This window comes from Vanacampus margaritifer, chromosome 14 (genome assembly GCF_051991255.1).
Source record: "Vanacampus margaritifer isolate UIUO_Vmar chromosome 14, RoL_Vmar_1.0, whole genome shotgun sequence".
In the NCBI taxonomy this organism is placed as follows: domain Eukaryota; kingdom Metazoa; phylum Chordata; class Actinopteri; order Syngnathiformes; family Syngnathidae; genus Vanacampus; species Vanacampus margaritifer.
In genome coordinates, this window is record NC_135445.1 from 3,670,061 (window position 1) to 3,685,558 (window position 15,498).

The 15,498-nt window shown below is 40.9% G+C and overlaps 1 protein-coding gene across 5 annotated transcripts in view; it reads left to right on the top strand.

Moving 5' to 3' along the window:
* Nucleotides 1-58: 58 nt before the first annotated feature.
* The window catches only part of LOC144063845 (E3 ubiquitin-protein ligase RNF34-like), a 27,247-nt gene continuing 11,807 nt past the window's right edge, over nt 59-15,498 (top strand). For 3 of the 5 annotated variants that reach the window (XR_013296640.1, XR_013296639.1, XM_077585751.1), the window contains exons 1-3: nt 2,524-2,660; nt 6,700-6,921; nt 10,099-10,590. Coding sequence is in view for 3 of the 5 variants with exons in the window: in XM_077585751.1 (XP_077441877.1) it covers nt 2,655-2,660; nt 6,700-6,921; nt 10,099-10,590 (720 nt within the window). In the remaining 2 variants the exon portion in view is untranslated. Of the gene's footprint in view, nt 298-2,523; nt 2,661-3,159; nt 3,325-6,699; nt 6,922-10,098; nt 10,591-15,498 lie in introns of those variants that run through there. The other 2 variants (XM_077585752.1, XM_077585753.1) reach the window with 2 other exon arrangements.

The window sequence follows — 15,498 nt, forward strand, 5'->3', positions numbered from 1 at the left end:
TGTTTAACGTCAGGCCCGTTGTTGAACAGCTAAGGGGGGTCCTTGTATCCCAGTATTTACAATAGTCACGGTAGTTACAACGGCACGATAACCTCCTTCCTAATTCCACTGTGGTTCGTAGTTTTGTCATGTTTTTTTTTTTTTTTGCTGCCACTGGCACTGTTGTCTTTCTTTGGGCCCATGGCGAAGAAAATTGTCGTGGAAAAAAATCAAAACGTACTCGCGGGTATGGAGCACCTCCGGGAGTATTCACGATCTGACTGGAAATGAGAAGTGCATCGTCTCAACTACCGCAAGGTGAGCATTCGGCTTTGCTCGGTTTTGCTCGGCTTCGCTCGGCTTTGCTCGGCATCGCTCGTCATCGCTCGGCTTCGCTCAGCTTCGCTCGTCATCGCTCGTCATCGCTCGTCATCGCTCGGCTTTGCTCGGCATCGCTCGGCATCGCTCGGCTTTGCTCAGCATCGCTCGGCATCGCTCGGCTTCGCTCGGCTTCGCTCGGCATCGCTCGGCATCGCTCGGCTTCACTCAGCTACCCGTTTTCAAGGTACATTCGGTTTAGCTTGCTTTACTTGGGTTTGAACTCCGAAAACGAGTTCATACTCCGAGGCACTTTTTACTCAGATTGTGGACGACGCAAAGTAAATAATTAGTAATTAAATAAGCAAAAAAATATTATTTTATCCTTTTGCCCATACCTTACATTATGTATTACGTTTTAGAGCAATCATGCTAATTCAGTTTTATTCAATCAAAAAATGGAATGTTGGATTAATTGGACCAAGAAACAAACAAGTCAACACAAAAGTAGGCATTTTTATCCCACCATTGACCATTGTTGTAATGAGTACTTGTTTTCTTATTAATATTACACAACATTTCATTGCAATTACTTTTGCAGTTTTTGAGGCAGGCCTGCTTATTTCCACTCTGCCTCTCATAAAGCATTGGGCCAATGCAACCAGGAAACAGGTGAGGCAAGTCGAAATTCAGCAGATATCCAAACACTTCAAACCAAGTACATGAACGACCGGTGTACGTTGATTAAAAAGCCCTTCCTCGCCATCTTTGATGTTCTCGACAGTGTGGAGGAATATATCCGTGCTAAAGTGTGTCACTGCTGGCCCGAGGGCCTTGGAACATATTTAGACCCAAACGGCTGTGAAATTAAACCAACAGCGGGTCACTATTGATGTGATATGGCAGAGAGAATTTCAAAGGGGCATTTGCATCATTTCTGCACTTGCCTGCAGTGATGCTGCTGCTGCATAAGATGGAGTCGGATACCCAAATGTGGCCCATTATTATCAAGTGTGAGCTGCTAGACTAATCTTCCTCTCCTGAGGCGCACTTGGCCCTGGATGATGATGATGATGATGATGATGATTATGATTATGGAACCTCCAAAGTCAAACAATTTGGAGTTCCACCAAAATTATGAATCCAGATCATATCACTCACAACATAAGACACATTAGGCCTGTCCAAATTCACCACAGTTTATGCGGTCCGTGGAGGCTACATGAGGGAGGAGGAGGCTTCAAAGGACCAAGCCTGCGAATTAGACACTTTTTTTGGGGGGGCAGTCTGGATGCCATGTGGCACCACGCTGCCTCTCACAGGCCAGTCTTGGTACTACAACAGACAGTCTTATTAGGTTGTTTGGTCATCATCTCCGGTCAGTGGCGGTCCTAGCTTGAATGACAGCCTGTGCAGAACCCTCCTTGAGGTGCCTGCAGGAGTCAAAATATAAAATATACATATGAACTTACTCTGATGTAATGTCAATTATTTGAATTGAAAAATGCAGAGCTTATCACAACAAAAAATATTTTTTACTGTTTCCACAAGGGGGTGCAAATTCTCCATACAAATACATGTCATGATGCCAGTAGAAAATATTTCATGTAGTATATAAAAAAAGAAAAAAAAAGCATGTTACATATTATATTACAAATGCCAAAACCAGTCACTGTATGCAGTACATAACATCACATACTATGACAGCAGGACGTACACGTGTTGTTTCCAATTTCCATTAATATTTTTTGTCATGTGTGGGGTGTGCTAAATTTTATATGGTTTTAGACTATATATATATATATATATATGTTGATTTTATTTTCTGTTTTTTTTTTTTTTTTATCGTCTCTGCTCCCCCCTGCGGGCTCCCAGCAGGTACTGGCTATGCAATGGTCGGAAACCTCTTTAATCTGTGTACTGCAGGCAGGCACAAACTGATGAGCATAAATCCATTATTATGCATTTCGCAACCGTGCATAAACACGCTGTAGGTTCACCTTATTTGACTGGTGATGAGAAAGGAACTAAAAACGCCAACCGTGTGGAATAACCGCTGTTGCCGGTAGGGGGAGCGTGACGCGTGCGCCTAAAGCTCGCACATGCGCGTCTTTACGCACGACGTAAGTTGCGTAAAGACGGATTGGCTGCTGAACACACCGGCCCCCTTGCGCGCATTTCGATTGGCTGGCCCTGGCCATGACGTCATGCTAACTCCGCGCACACACACACACAATGCACGGACACCGAGAGGCGGCAGGAGAGGAGAGAGGGAAGACGTCATGGTTTGACTCTTGTGTGTTTGCACTTGCAATGATCGTGGCTCCTGCATTAGTCGGCACATTCCTCGAACGGCAATGAAGGTAGGTGTGCAACCATATCTCTTATTACACAGCTTCGTTTATGGTGACATGACATGGCAGTGACTCACTAGTGGCAGCTTTACGCACGGTGCGGCAGCTCCACTACTAAGGTGATTGATTTTGTTTGCACGAGGTTATATAAGGAGACGGGCTTCAAATGCAGCGGCGGCGGCGGCTATTTTGAGCGCTTGTCGTGGGTTATCTCGGGTCGCGATAATGTGTGTTTTTATGTGTGTGGTCGATGCAAACGTGAAGCCTGGGTTTTACTCTCACCCCCACCCCCACCCCCCACCCAAGTGGACGCAAAGCCGCTGCACAGCCACCTTCCATTCATCGCTTTAATCCGCTCTAACGAGATCGCGGGGGCGCGCGTTGAACTGGAGGAATTGGGGGGGGGGGGGGGTCGGTCGTGCACGAGGAGGATGTTTGGGGGATGTCTCGGGGAGGACGCGAGGATCGCCCCTCAGCTCCACACTTTGTGTCGGGGTTCTCCCCTGTGTGTGCGTGTGTGTGTTGGCTGCAGACGAGGATGAAGCGATGACGTCATTTGCTCAACCACAACATACAACGCATGCAGCAGCTCCAAGCGTCCATGAAGAGATTTAAAAATAGCTTTCTATTGTGGTTTCACGTTGCAGTGGCGTGCATTGCATCACACTGAGAGGTTTGGTGAAGAATTTTCTCCTCCTTGCATCCATCCATCAATTCTCATAACCGCTTATTCTTCATCATGTATAACACATAATTGGTCATGTTTCTGTAGGTTATTTTCTCGACATCTCTAAATATAAATGCAGTGTGCAATGAATTTGGAGCAATTATTTTGAAATTGAAAGTCAAGTCGAAGTCTACTAATCGGTTATTCTACACTATTTTACTCAGTTTCGTTGTTTTTATTGTATTAAGGATAGACTAGCATATTTTGCGCGTGACTTTGCTATCTGTCTCATTTAGGGTCAAGTACGATATTGTCGTAATATTGCAACAAGGGTTAAAATATTAGGAACAAGTCGACTAATTGGTTCAGCCCTGACAATGATTTAAAATTCAGTAGGGAGAAAAAAACACTTATTTTAGTAGTTTAAATGTGAAAATGAATCTAATAAATTGCATAAATAAACACATTGGAAAATACTTTTTCACTTTTTTAATTGAACGGCTAAAATGAATTGGCTTTTCATTTTCCTAGCTTCCATTTGGCCAAATCGCATTAGCTTATCGCCAGAATAACGGACGTGACATTTTGCTGGTTTCTGCTGATGTTTTTTTTTTTCTCTTGCGTCGCGCGGCGATCCCCGCGGCTGTCGATTTTGTTCCGTGCTCTGGAAATGTTTTTTTTCAGACCCGCCTTCAGGACTTCTAAATCTCTTTATTATGCGGGAACAAATCTCAACCGGCTTGGTCGCAGCTTGAGTTTTATCTGCGTTCATTCCGCTTCTTCGGGGCGTCGGCAATTTGTGCGTTTGAGTTTCTTGTGTGACTGTTAGATAAATACTATTAAGCATGCATTTATGCATTCTTGTTCTGGTACTTGAGAGGGAAAAAAGAAATTCAGCAGAGGCGAAATAAGTCTTGTAGTACTTTATCATGCATGTAGTATTAGAAACCAGAAGGAAACAAATACCGTAATTCAGTGATTTTCAATGTGTGGTCCGCAGGCTCCCTCTAGTGGTATGTGAAAGAATCACTTAATTAAACTGCGCATGTTACAGTGGCTTAAACTTAAAAAAAAATAATAGTATTGTAGTGTACATTCAATGTCATGATTAGATTTTTTTTAGACTATATAGAAAACTGAAATGATTTGCTTTTCATTGTCATTAACTCATTCACTGCCATTGACGGCTATTGACGTCAAAAATTAATTTGATCTATTTCTATTTGTTTAACATTTTTCCCACTTTTGTTAACAAGAGTTATGAAAACCTCAATTTTTTTTTTATTGTATTAGAACAGATATAAAATTTGTGATTAATCGTGAGTTAACTTGTGAAGTCATGCGATTAATTACGATTACAAATTGTAATCGCCTGACGCCCCTAATTTTTTATAATCTTTTCTTTAATTTTTTTTAAATAAAAATGAATAAATAATAATAATAACAAATATTTTATTTATTTAAAAAAAAAGAAAAGATTATTAAAAATTAGGGGCGTAATTAATCGCACGACTTCACTAGTTAACTCTCGATTAATCACAAATTTTATATCTGTTCTAAATGTACCAAAAAAATCTAGGTTTTCATACTCTTGTTAACAAAAGTGGGGAAAAAATGTTAAACTAATAGAAATAGTTCAAATGAATTTATGACGTCTATGACCGTCAATGGCAGTGAATGAGTTAAATTATTACATCATTACATGAAATGCCTTTTTTTTTTTTTACCTCATACACTAAAGAAAAAGAATTAGACTTATTTTCGATGCTACCAGCTTCAATTTGTATTAATGCAGAGGCTGTTAATCACATTGCATCATAACATTTGCATGCAAACAGCCATTTTGCCGTATTTTTTTTATTTTTAGCACTACATCATTGCAATTCTACATTCGGTTATGCTGATCTGCACTTGCATGCTAAGTGCAATCGTGGAAATCCTGCTAACAAACAAAGATGAAAACAAAAAGTCCACGCACTGTTCAAGTACAGTCACATTTTTAGTAGACAGTCCTGCCGGTTTCGAGCTCCCCCCCTCGCCACATATAGTGCCTTGTTCCCGGGATTACGTAAGCGGTCCCTAAGCAGACGGCCGAGGTCACATCACAGCGTGTTTGTGACAACTAAGAACCAGGGAGGGAGCTGCCCGGAAACCAGAGGTGAATTTCTGCATTGTGTAGTGCAAAGAGATTCACAATGGCGCTCCTATGTGTGTGTGTGTGTGTGTCAGCTATCGATTGACACAGCCTGGTAGAGTCAAGGAAGACGTACTTGCCCCTCCCCCTCCATTCATTAGCATGCTTGAAGCTGTTATTCCCGCGTTTCATGTTGTCAACAAACAGAATATTCAGCAAGACATTTCATTTTTTTTTCTGTGTATGTATTAAGGGTGTCAAAATGTGTGCCTTAATTTTGAGTTAATTTAAAGTTCCTTAACGCCACAATTATTTATTTATTTTACTTGGAAAACATGTACTAGGGGAATTCCAGTCGCAACGCAGCAGACACGTCCATGTCAAAATTTAGCAGTAATAAATGTAATAATAATAATGCATGTATTTGTGGAGACTGGGGTCAAGTTGTATTTTACAATTTTAAAAATGTGCAGAATTTCACAAGTTACTTCATGTCATTCACTGCCATTGACGGCTGTGGACGTCAACAAGAGTATGAAAACCTATAAAAAAATAATAAAAAATACATTTAGAAAAGATATAAAATTTGTGATTAATCGTGAGTTAACTAGTGAAGTCATGGGATTAATTATGAAAAATTCCAAATTTTTAATAATCTTTTTTTCTTTTAAAAAAAAAAGTAATTTAATTATTTTTTATTTCATTTTTAATACTTTTTTTTTTTTTAAAGAAAAGATTATTAAAAAATTAAGGGCGTCAGGCGATTATTATTTTTTTAATCATAATTAATAGCATGACTTCACTAGTTAACTCACGATTAATCACAAATTTTATATCTGTTCTAAATGTACAAAAATAAAAAATGTTCTAGGTTTTCATACTTTTGTTGACAAAAGTGGGAAGAATGTTTAACTAATAGAAATAGTTAAAATGAATTTTTGAGCCGTTAATGGCAGTGAATGAGTTGACAGAAAAAATGCACAACGTCTTACAAATGCAATTATGCCATCTAGTGGCAGAAAAACGACCTCAACGCAAATAAATATCACACTGGTGTTTTTTTCACGTTACAGTAATTTAAACTCAATTTTATGAATTATTATGAGATTTCTGTGTCAATGACTAAAAGATGCAGCCATATTTCTACTAGTTTAACATTTTTTCCACACTTATGTTAACACGAATATAAAAACGTTATTATTATTTTATTGTACATTTTATTGTAAATGTGCGTTTGTGCTCGCTAGGCGGGGGCCTCGTCCATGTGGGCGTCATGCTGCGGACTGCTGAACGAGGTGATGGGCACGGGCACGATGCGGGCGCAGCAGCCCGGCTTCGGGGCCGGGGCCGGACCGTTCCGCTTTGCCCCCAGCGCCGGCTACTCCACGTACCCGCCGCCCACCGGCTCGGGTAGCGCCGGGCAGCTGTGCAAGGCCTGCGGGCTGGCCTTCTCCGTCTTCAGACGCAAGGTGAGTCGCTCGATGCTACTGTTAAAGTGATATATTTGTGGGACTTGTTCAAGAAAAGCCCCGCCCCCTTCCTTAGCAATTCAAAAAAGTCATTTTTCCCACAATATGGCCGCTTAAATAGAGCATATGAAAGCGCCTCAGCCTTGTGATCAAGCGCCTGAAGCGAGTTGACGAAAAATAAAAATAACACCTCTCTGGGAAAAACTCATTCAACCTTTCTTACAGGCGTCTTTGCAAACGATACTTAAATCGTATTCCGTCACGCTGACATTTCTGCAGGGACGCTCATGTCAGAGTATAATGGCAGAGCGCGCGCATGTGCCAGTCAGACGGGCACGTGCCAGCTTCCTGCGTGCACAACGGAGTCTTCGCCAGCGTGATATTTTCAGTCCACCTTTTAATAAGTGTCCGGGGGGGGGGATGGGGATTAGCAGTGAACGATAGCGGGGAAGGTGTCGACGATGGCGAGGAAGCGAGAAACGTTTGCGCGTGAGTGATGAGCAAATGTTTACCAATTGGGCTGACCTCCTTTCACAGCCGTTCGAAGCGTCAATCACCGCTCAGCTGCTCGGTGAAAAAGTGGATGAGAAATAAAAAGCGATCTAATTGGGATTCCCCCGTCTCAATATATCGATTTATTAAGCAATTATTTTGTTCAATGTCTTATTTCCCATGTATTTTTTAACAAACCGAAGCAATACATTCATCTGTATTACAATAAGCAATATCAGATTTATTGTGTGAAAGCTGAAGGCCTTTACGCATTATTCCTTTTTTTTTTTTTAAATTCCTCCCACATTTTTGACATGCATCTGCTTCCGCATTAATTGTCCGATTTGCATCTTTCCAATTACAACATATTCCAAAAAGTTATGCCATAGGGGCTAGTATTTTGCTAATTCCAAATAATCACACATTCAACGTTTTTTCACCCAAAATTGCACCATTTACTCCCAATAGGGCCCAATTTCACCCAAAAAGCTGAATGTCACATTACATGTTTTGATTTTAAATCATTCCGCTCATTCAATTCACCTGGGGAATAATTTTCAACATGCTAACATTTCCCTATGACAAAAAAAATGCAACATTTTCACTTTTAACTCTTTGACTGCCAGACGTTTTCATAAAAGGGATGACGTGGGTGCCAGCCGATGTAAGCATTTTTGACTGATCTTTCAAGGTCCACAGAAAATTATGTGTTTGGACTATGGAAACACACATACTACCAAATGAAAGATTGGACTCTCGTCTTTCATCGGAAAAAAAAGTTTGTTTCTACCTTATTCCGTTTTTCAGTAATCAACAATAGAAAATGGTTAGTTTCACCTCTGTTTTGAAACAAACGTCTTTTAACGTCTTTGGCACTCCTCCATAGGATTTTACTAAACGTTATATAACGTTTTTGGCAGTCAAAGAGTTAAAATATCAACAAAAATTGCCTTTTCATTCTCATCTGAGAGTCTGAGACGGTCAACGAAACGGATTCACATCATCCCCGATTGAAATTTAAATCGTTCAGATCATTCAATTCACCTCGGGAAAACTTTTGAACATGCCACATTTTCGCACATACCAAAAATTCCCAATTTTGACCCCCCAATAATTTCTGTATTAGGTCCATAATTTGCATTATTCAGCCTTCCTTCAGCATTATTTGACCAATTCAAACCATTCCAACTTGTTCAGATCATTTTAGCCATCTCATTTATTATTCCCATTCACAAAATTGACAATATTTTCCTCAAAAAAACATTTTCATTTTTTACCTCCAGTTTCCGCATATATTGACCGATTCAAGCCATCCCATCTTCAACATATTCAAAATAATTCCACATGCTTCAGTTTTTTTTAAGTCATCCTTTCAGCCTTCATATGGGATTTATCCAGAGATTGCAAATCTCTAGTCATACATTAATTTATTGGGAGCATCATTTTTTTTTTTTTACACTTTGCTATAATATCGCTCAACACGAATGTGGAAAAAGGGAAGAGCTCTGAACACTCTTCCAAATATTCCTATTCTTGGAAAGAAATATACCAGAACTCACATGAGCCGCCGCGGCGGTGGTGGTTCTTCACCAGGTGGACTGCACGATGACTGACACTTTTGGGCTAAATCCCATCAGTTTGTCTGTTCGCGAGTACAAACAGCAGCTGCAATGAGCTCAGCGTCGCCTTCCGGGGCCGCTTTTGCGTCTCAAAGTTTGCGTGGAGTCGAGCTTATTCATAAGGAGCCGCGAGAGGCGCCGGCGACCCTTCAAAATGCCGACAGGAGTCAGACGCGGGGACGTGCAATATTTAAGGGCGGTTTATTAAATGATGCTCGGGTGGTATTAAAAAGAATGACTGATGACCTCCTTTTGGTGCGAGTGTGAAGAAATTGCCTGTGAGTGCCGAAGTGTCTTTAAAAGGTAGGGCCTGGTCTGGTGAGTGACGTGGGAGTCGGCGACACATAATGAGGATTGTTTGACCGGATGATTTAATTGGCCGACATCAGAGGTGGCGAATCCAGGTCCAGAAAGTAAAAAACCCTATCACAGTTTGGCTTTAGCCCCGGATGCTAGCTAGCTAGCTCCCTAAAAGGTAAACAAGCACCGTGGGAGCTAGCTCGGTAGGGACTTAGCTAGCTAGCATCCGGGGCCAAAGCCAAACTGTGGGCAGGGTTTTTACTTTCTGGACCAGGATTTGCCACCTCTGGCCGATATTAGAGCTTTTAAAATTGGCAAAAAAAGAAACCCGGCTAATTTAAATTTGGTGCTGTTTTTTGGGTGTTGTTTTTTTTACACATTACAACAACAAAATCCCCCCTCAAAAAAAAAAATAATCAAAAAGATCGACCAAGATTAGCACCTTAAAAATCTGCAAAAATAGGGTGCTTGCCCCCGTCTTCACTGATTTATTACAACATAAGACATTAAAATAATAATTAAAAAAAAATGTACCTCTCTGTTTGTGAAGTACCAAAAAAAAGAAAAAAATATTGCAAAACCAGTTGAAATTTTCTGCCTGTAGTGCCAAAAAAAGATAATTTTAAAAATTAATCAGCCAATGAATCAGTAATCTGAATTTTATTCTGCCAAATATCACCCTAAAAAAAAAAAGGGTGGGCCCTAATTACACAGAAACCCGCCAAACTCCTTCACATGGCGACTAACGCCGTCCTCTCTTCGACAGCACGTTTGCTGCGACTGCAAGAAGAGCTTCTGCGCGCTGTGCTCGGTGCTGCAGGAGAACCTGCGCTGCTGCGCCACCTGCCACCTGTTGCGGGGCACCGCCTTCCAACGGCCGCGCCTCATGCAGCTGCGCGTCAAGGACCTGCGGCAGTACCTGCTGCTGCGCAACATCCCCACCGACACCTGCAGGGAGAAGGAGGACCTGGTGGACCTGGTTCTGTGCCACCGGTGCACCAGGGAGCCGCCCCGGCCCGTAATGGTGGTGGAGGAGTTGGAGGAGGAGGAGGAGGAGGAGGAGGAGGAGGAGGAGGAGGTGGACGCAGACACGCCCGAGGAACGAGAGGAGGAAGATGACGAAGACGATACGGACAGTCTGCGCTCACACGCCACCTCGCCTCCCTCCCCCGTCGGCTCGGCTTCCGAACAGTCGCTCGGATCCGCCTCTCAGGGAGTCGTGCTCAGCCCAAGTGACAGCTCAGGGACCCCAAGCCAGGTGACACAATCACACACTTACAGTAGCCTGCAGTAAAAAAAATAAAATAATAAAATGTGGTAGACAGTATAAATTTGGTGTGAAGCCACTGGTGGCCATCTTACGTTGCCGTACATGAAGGCCGCCTAACTTGAGTACATTGACTCTACCTCTACGGCGAAAATTCCGCCATGTATGACATGTAGTTGTACCAATAAGTGTGGGAGAAGCACTACATGTACATTTCATTGCAAAGAAAAAGGCATCATTTTCTCTTAGTAAAAGTAAAGCCCATGAGGAAAAAAATGGCTGCCAAATGTAAACCTAACCTGTGTGTGTCAAAATTGTCAACATTGAAATAATATCCTCTGAATGCTCTTTAACTCTTTGACTGCCAGACGTTTTCAGAAAAGGGATGCCGTGGGTGCCAGCCGATTTAAGCATTTTGACTGATCTTTCAAGGTCCACAGAAAATTATGTGTTTGGACTATGGAAACACACATGCTACCAAATGAAACATTGGACTCTCATCTTTCATCAGAAAAAAAAGTTTGTTTCTACCTTATTCCGTTCTTCAGTAATCAACAATAGAAAATGGTTAGTTTCACCTCTGTTTTGAAACAAACGTCTTTTAACGTCTTTGGCACTCCTCCATAGGATTTTACTAAACGTTATTTAACGTTTTTGGCAGTCAAAGAGTTAAAAGGCTCTCATGATTCCATACAGGGAGCCTAGCATAAAACACTCACCGAAAACAGGAAAAAAATAACAGAAGTTGTTTGTAAAAGTGGCAATGTAAGATGGCCGCCCTCTGGCTTCAGCTGGCAGTCCATTGACATATACAGTAAGTCCATGCTTCACGTACGTCTGACCAGGAAGTTTGAAGAACTGTTGGCCGTGTCTGCCGCTCGAGAACTAGCTGGGAACGCCAGGTGCTAAGCTAATTCGCGTCATGCTAGCTATGAACTGCGGCTGGTGAAGGTATTATTTGATTACTTTATTAAGTGTAATCTTTGCGTGTTCAAAATAATTGCATTGAGATCTCATGAAGAAGTTTTCCTTGCAAAGATTTATTAAGAGCTCTTAAGACACAATTAGTGAGCTTACATTTGAAAGCAATGTCCAGCCCCAAGTGTGTACCGAATAGCAAACACCCACTCTTTTTATACATGAAAAAGCTTTCCCTCCCCCTCTCAGGCTGGACAAAGGGTTAGTAATTATAATAAGCAGACATGTGATATACCGACATGTTTACTCCAGCGCCCCTACCAGCCCGCAAATATGATGTCAGTTTTTACGACATAATGAGTAATGGCATGAGAACTCCCTTTAAGACATACACATTCTTATCTTCATGAGAACTTGACTCCCATACACATTCTTATCTAAAGAGCTGGAAGGGAGTAAAAAGTTCCAATATATTTCACAACAACATTATCACAGTGTTATTTTTCCCTTAACTACACAGTTATATGGCATCTATATACTTATAAGTAAATTCATAAACAGTAAAAATACAAATTGAAAATGTTAAATGTCAACACTGGCTAGCTAGTTCAACTAAATATGAGCCACTCCTCTTAAGTCACCTCGCGGCCATGATAGCGGGGATGCAACATTTCTGACAAATATTAGGACTAAATCATGTGACACGCTGAGCAAGGGAGAACCGGAGAAGACGGAGAAGCCATGCTAACTGCTAAGCTAACGTGAAAAGACGGTGAATAGAAAAGAAGTCCATCCCTAATAGACTGTATATTATCATATTTTTTGTCTATTTATTTTTCTTAGATAAAAAAAAAAAACTATTATTTTAAGCATTTTTTTTTTTTTTTTTAGCATAATAGAATTTCAACAATTGAAACTTGCCGAATAGCTTAAAAATCGAACGTGGCCCTTGAGTCCAAAAGTTTGCTCATCCCTGCTGTGGATGCTGGTCGAGCTGATTTCGACAACAATTAGGCTGATTTGCTCTCCACTGACGATGAAAAGTCTGCATTCGTGCGACAGCTGCAAGCAGCAGCGTTTACTCGCTGACTGTCAATGCGTGTGCGCGCGTGTGCACGCGCGCGTGTGCGCATTCAGACCGGCGAGCAAGGCGGCTTAAGCCCTTTGCCTTTTTTTAGGTCGCTTACATGGGCTGAGTCAGTTATGTAACGCGCGCGCAGGTTGACAACTCCCCGCAGCAACGCAGCTGACACCAAACGCTACACTAAACACTACATTAACACATTAAAACACTGCACGCGCGCACACGCACACGACTTCCTGTGCACCGTGCTGGGCATTTTGCCATCATATTTATTCTTCTCTTGTTTATAGTGTGGCAAGAAAGTTGAAATTGCAATTCTGTGCACACTCATTTGAAACACTAACTCGACTTAAAAACATGAAGTCACACATTCTGTCATTTCTCAAAATTCTCACTTTCTCTCTCTGACCAACCATAGTTTAAACCCACGTTTGAAACCCTAACCCATGTTTGAAATCCTACTTTGAAACCCCCAACCTCAGTTTGACACCCTACTTTGAAACCCTAACTTTAGTTTAAAACCCCAATTTGAAACTTAGCCCGAGTTTGAAACCCTGCTTTGAAACCCTAACCTTACTCTAAAACCCTAACTTTACTTTGAAACCCGAGGTCACGCATGCTGATAGTCGCAACTGTCAACCAAAACCTCTTGTTACCCTACTTTGAAACCCTAACATCAGTTTGAAACTCTACCAATAGTTTGAGTCATACTCTGAAACCCCAACTTTAGTTTAAAACCCCAATTTGAAACTTAGCCCGAGTTTGAAACCCTACTTACTCTAAAACCCTAACTTTACTTTGAAACCCGAGGTCACGCATGCTGATAGTCGCAACTATCAACCAAAACCGTTTGTTACCCTACTTTGAAACCCTAACATCAGTTTGAAACCCTAACATCAGTTTGAGTTATACTTTGAAACCCTAACTTTAGTTTAAACCCCCAATTTGAAACTTAGCCCAACTTTGAAACCCTAACCTTACTCTAAAACCCTAACTTTACTTTGAAACCCGAGGTCACGCATGCTGATAGTCGCAACTGTCAACCAAAACCTTTTGTTACCCTACTTTGAAACCCTTACATCAGTTTGAGTTATACTTTGAATCCCCAACTTTAGTTTAAAACCCCAATCTGAAATTTAGCCCGAGTTTGAAACCCTGCTTTGAAACCCTAACCTTACTCTAAAACCCTAACTTTACTTTGAAACCCGAGGTCACACATGCCGATAGTTGCAACTATCAACCAAAACTTTTTGTTACCCTACTTTGAAACCCTAACATCAGTTTGAAACTCTACCAATAGTTTGAGTCATACTCTGAAACCCCAACTTTAGTTTAAAACCCCAATTTGAAACTTAGCCCGAGTTTGAAACCCTACTTACTCTAAAACCCTAACTTTACTTTGAAACCCGAGGTCACGCATGCTGATAGTCGCAACTGTCAACCAAAACCTTTTGTTACCCTACTTTGAAACCCTAACATCAGTTTGAGTTATACTTTGAAACCCTAACTTTAGTTTAAAACCCCAATTTGAAACTTAGCCCGAGTTTGAAACCCTACTTACTCTAAAACCCAACTTTACTTTGAACCCAAGGTCACACTTTCTGACGGTTGCATCCATCAATCAAAACCCTGATCCCTGGCATAAACTCTGGTCTTACTTTGAAACCCTAACCCGAATTTGAATCCCTACTTTAAAGCCTCCAAAAAATGCAAAACATAAAAAAAGAGTAGCTGCAGAAGAGCGCGTGCTGTCTAGTCAACCGAATGCATTATTAATTCGTCGGCGGAGGAATGTGCTGAGACCACACACACACACGCACACACACGCGCACGCACACACACACACACACACACACACACACACACACACACACACTGAATCAAGCACTTGCTCGTCTCCTCTACGGAAGTCTTCATTCATTCCTGACCTCCATCTTAAAAGCGAATCATCAAGCGACGAGTTAAGCGCGCGCTTCAATATGTTTCTTGCGGTGTTAGATAACGGAACAGATGTACTCTGAATACAAGCACTCGAGTCCTTCCGCGCGATACTGGAAGTCATCCGCGTGATTAGGTCGAGGACGACTCGGTTCACTTTGAACCTTGAGAAGAAGGGAAAAAAATGGAGCTTTGAAAAGGAATCGTATGGTGTTGAGAGTGAAGGTCAAGTTAGAACGCAGCTTTGTTAGACATTGATATTGTTGTAGTAGTAATAGTACTAGTTGTGTTTTTTTTTTTGTATTTTCAATATTTCCCTTTCCTTTAATTTTCATCTTAGTTTTATTTGTTTTAGTTTTATTGTATGACTTTTTTTTTGGTGTTTTTATTTTTTCAATTTCAATTTTTAAATGTTAATTTTCTTTAAGCTATACTTTATATTTTAACTTAACTCATTTGCTCCCCAAAATGTATAAATGTTATTTTAAATGTTTTAAGTATCCCAAAGACGTATTTATACGTTGTTGTTGTTTTTTTTTTTTTTTTAAATATGCTATAGCATACAGAGGGCTTTGATGCAGCCTCTCGACTGCAAAAAAATGGGTGAAGAAATTAACTTAATTACAAAAAAGGCCAGCAGGTGGCAGCAGAGTAAAAGAGATCAGCCATGTTGCAACAATCTCTTTTCCCCAGTGTTTTAAACAGGTTTGTGAATAATGATGAAACTTAGCTATATTCTAATGCTAATTGCTGCAAAACTTTCTGATGAAAGAAGAGACTTTAATCTTTCTTTTGGTAATTTCCCTATTTTATAGCATTAGAACACAGCCAGGAGCGAAGGGGATTGCTCCAGTGAAAATGGCTGGCAGTGAATGTCATTTTTTTCTGTTTTTATTTTTATTTGTATTTTTTTTCAGTTTGTTTTGTTTTTAAATATTATTTTTAACTTTTACATTTTA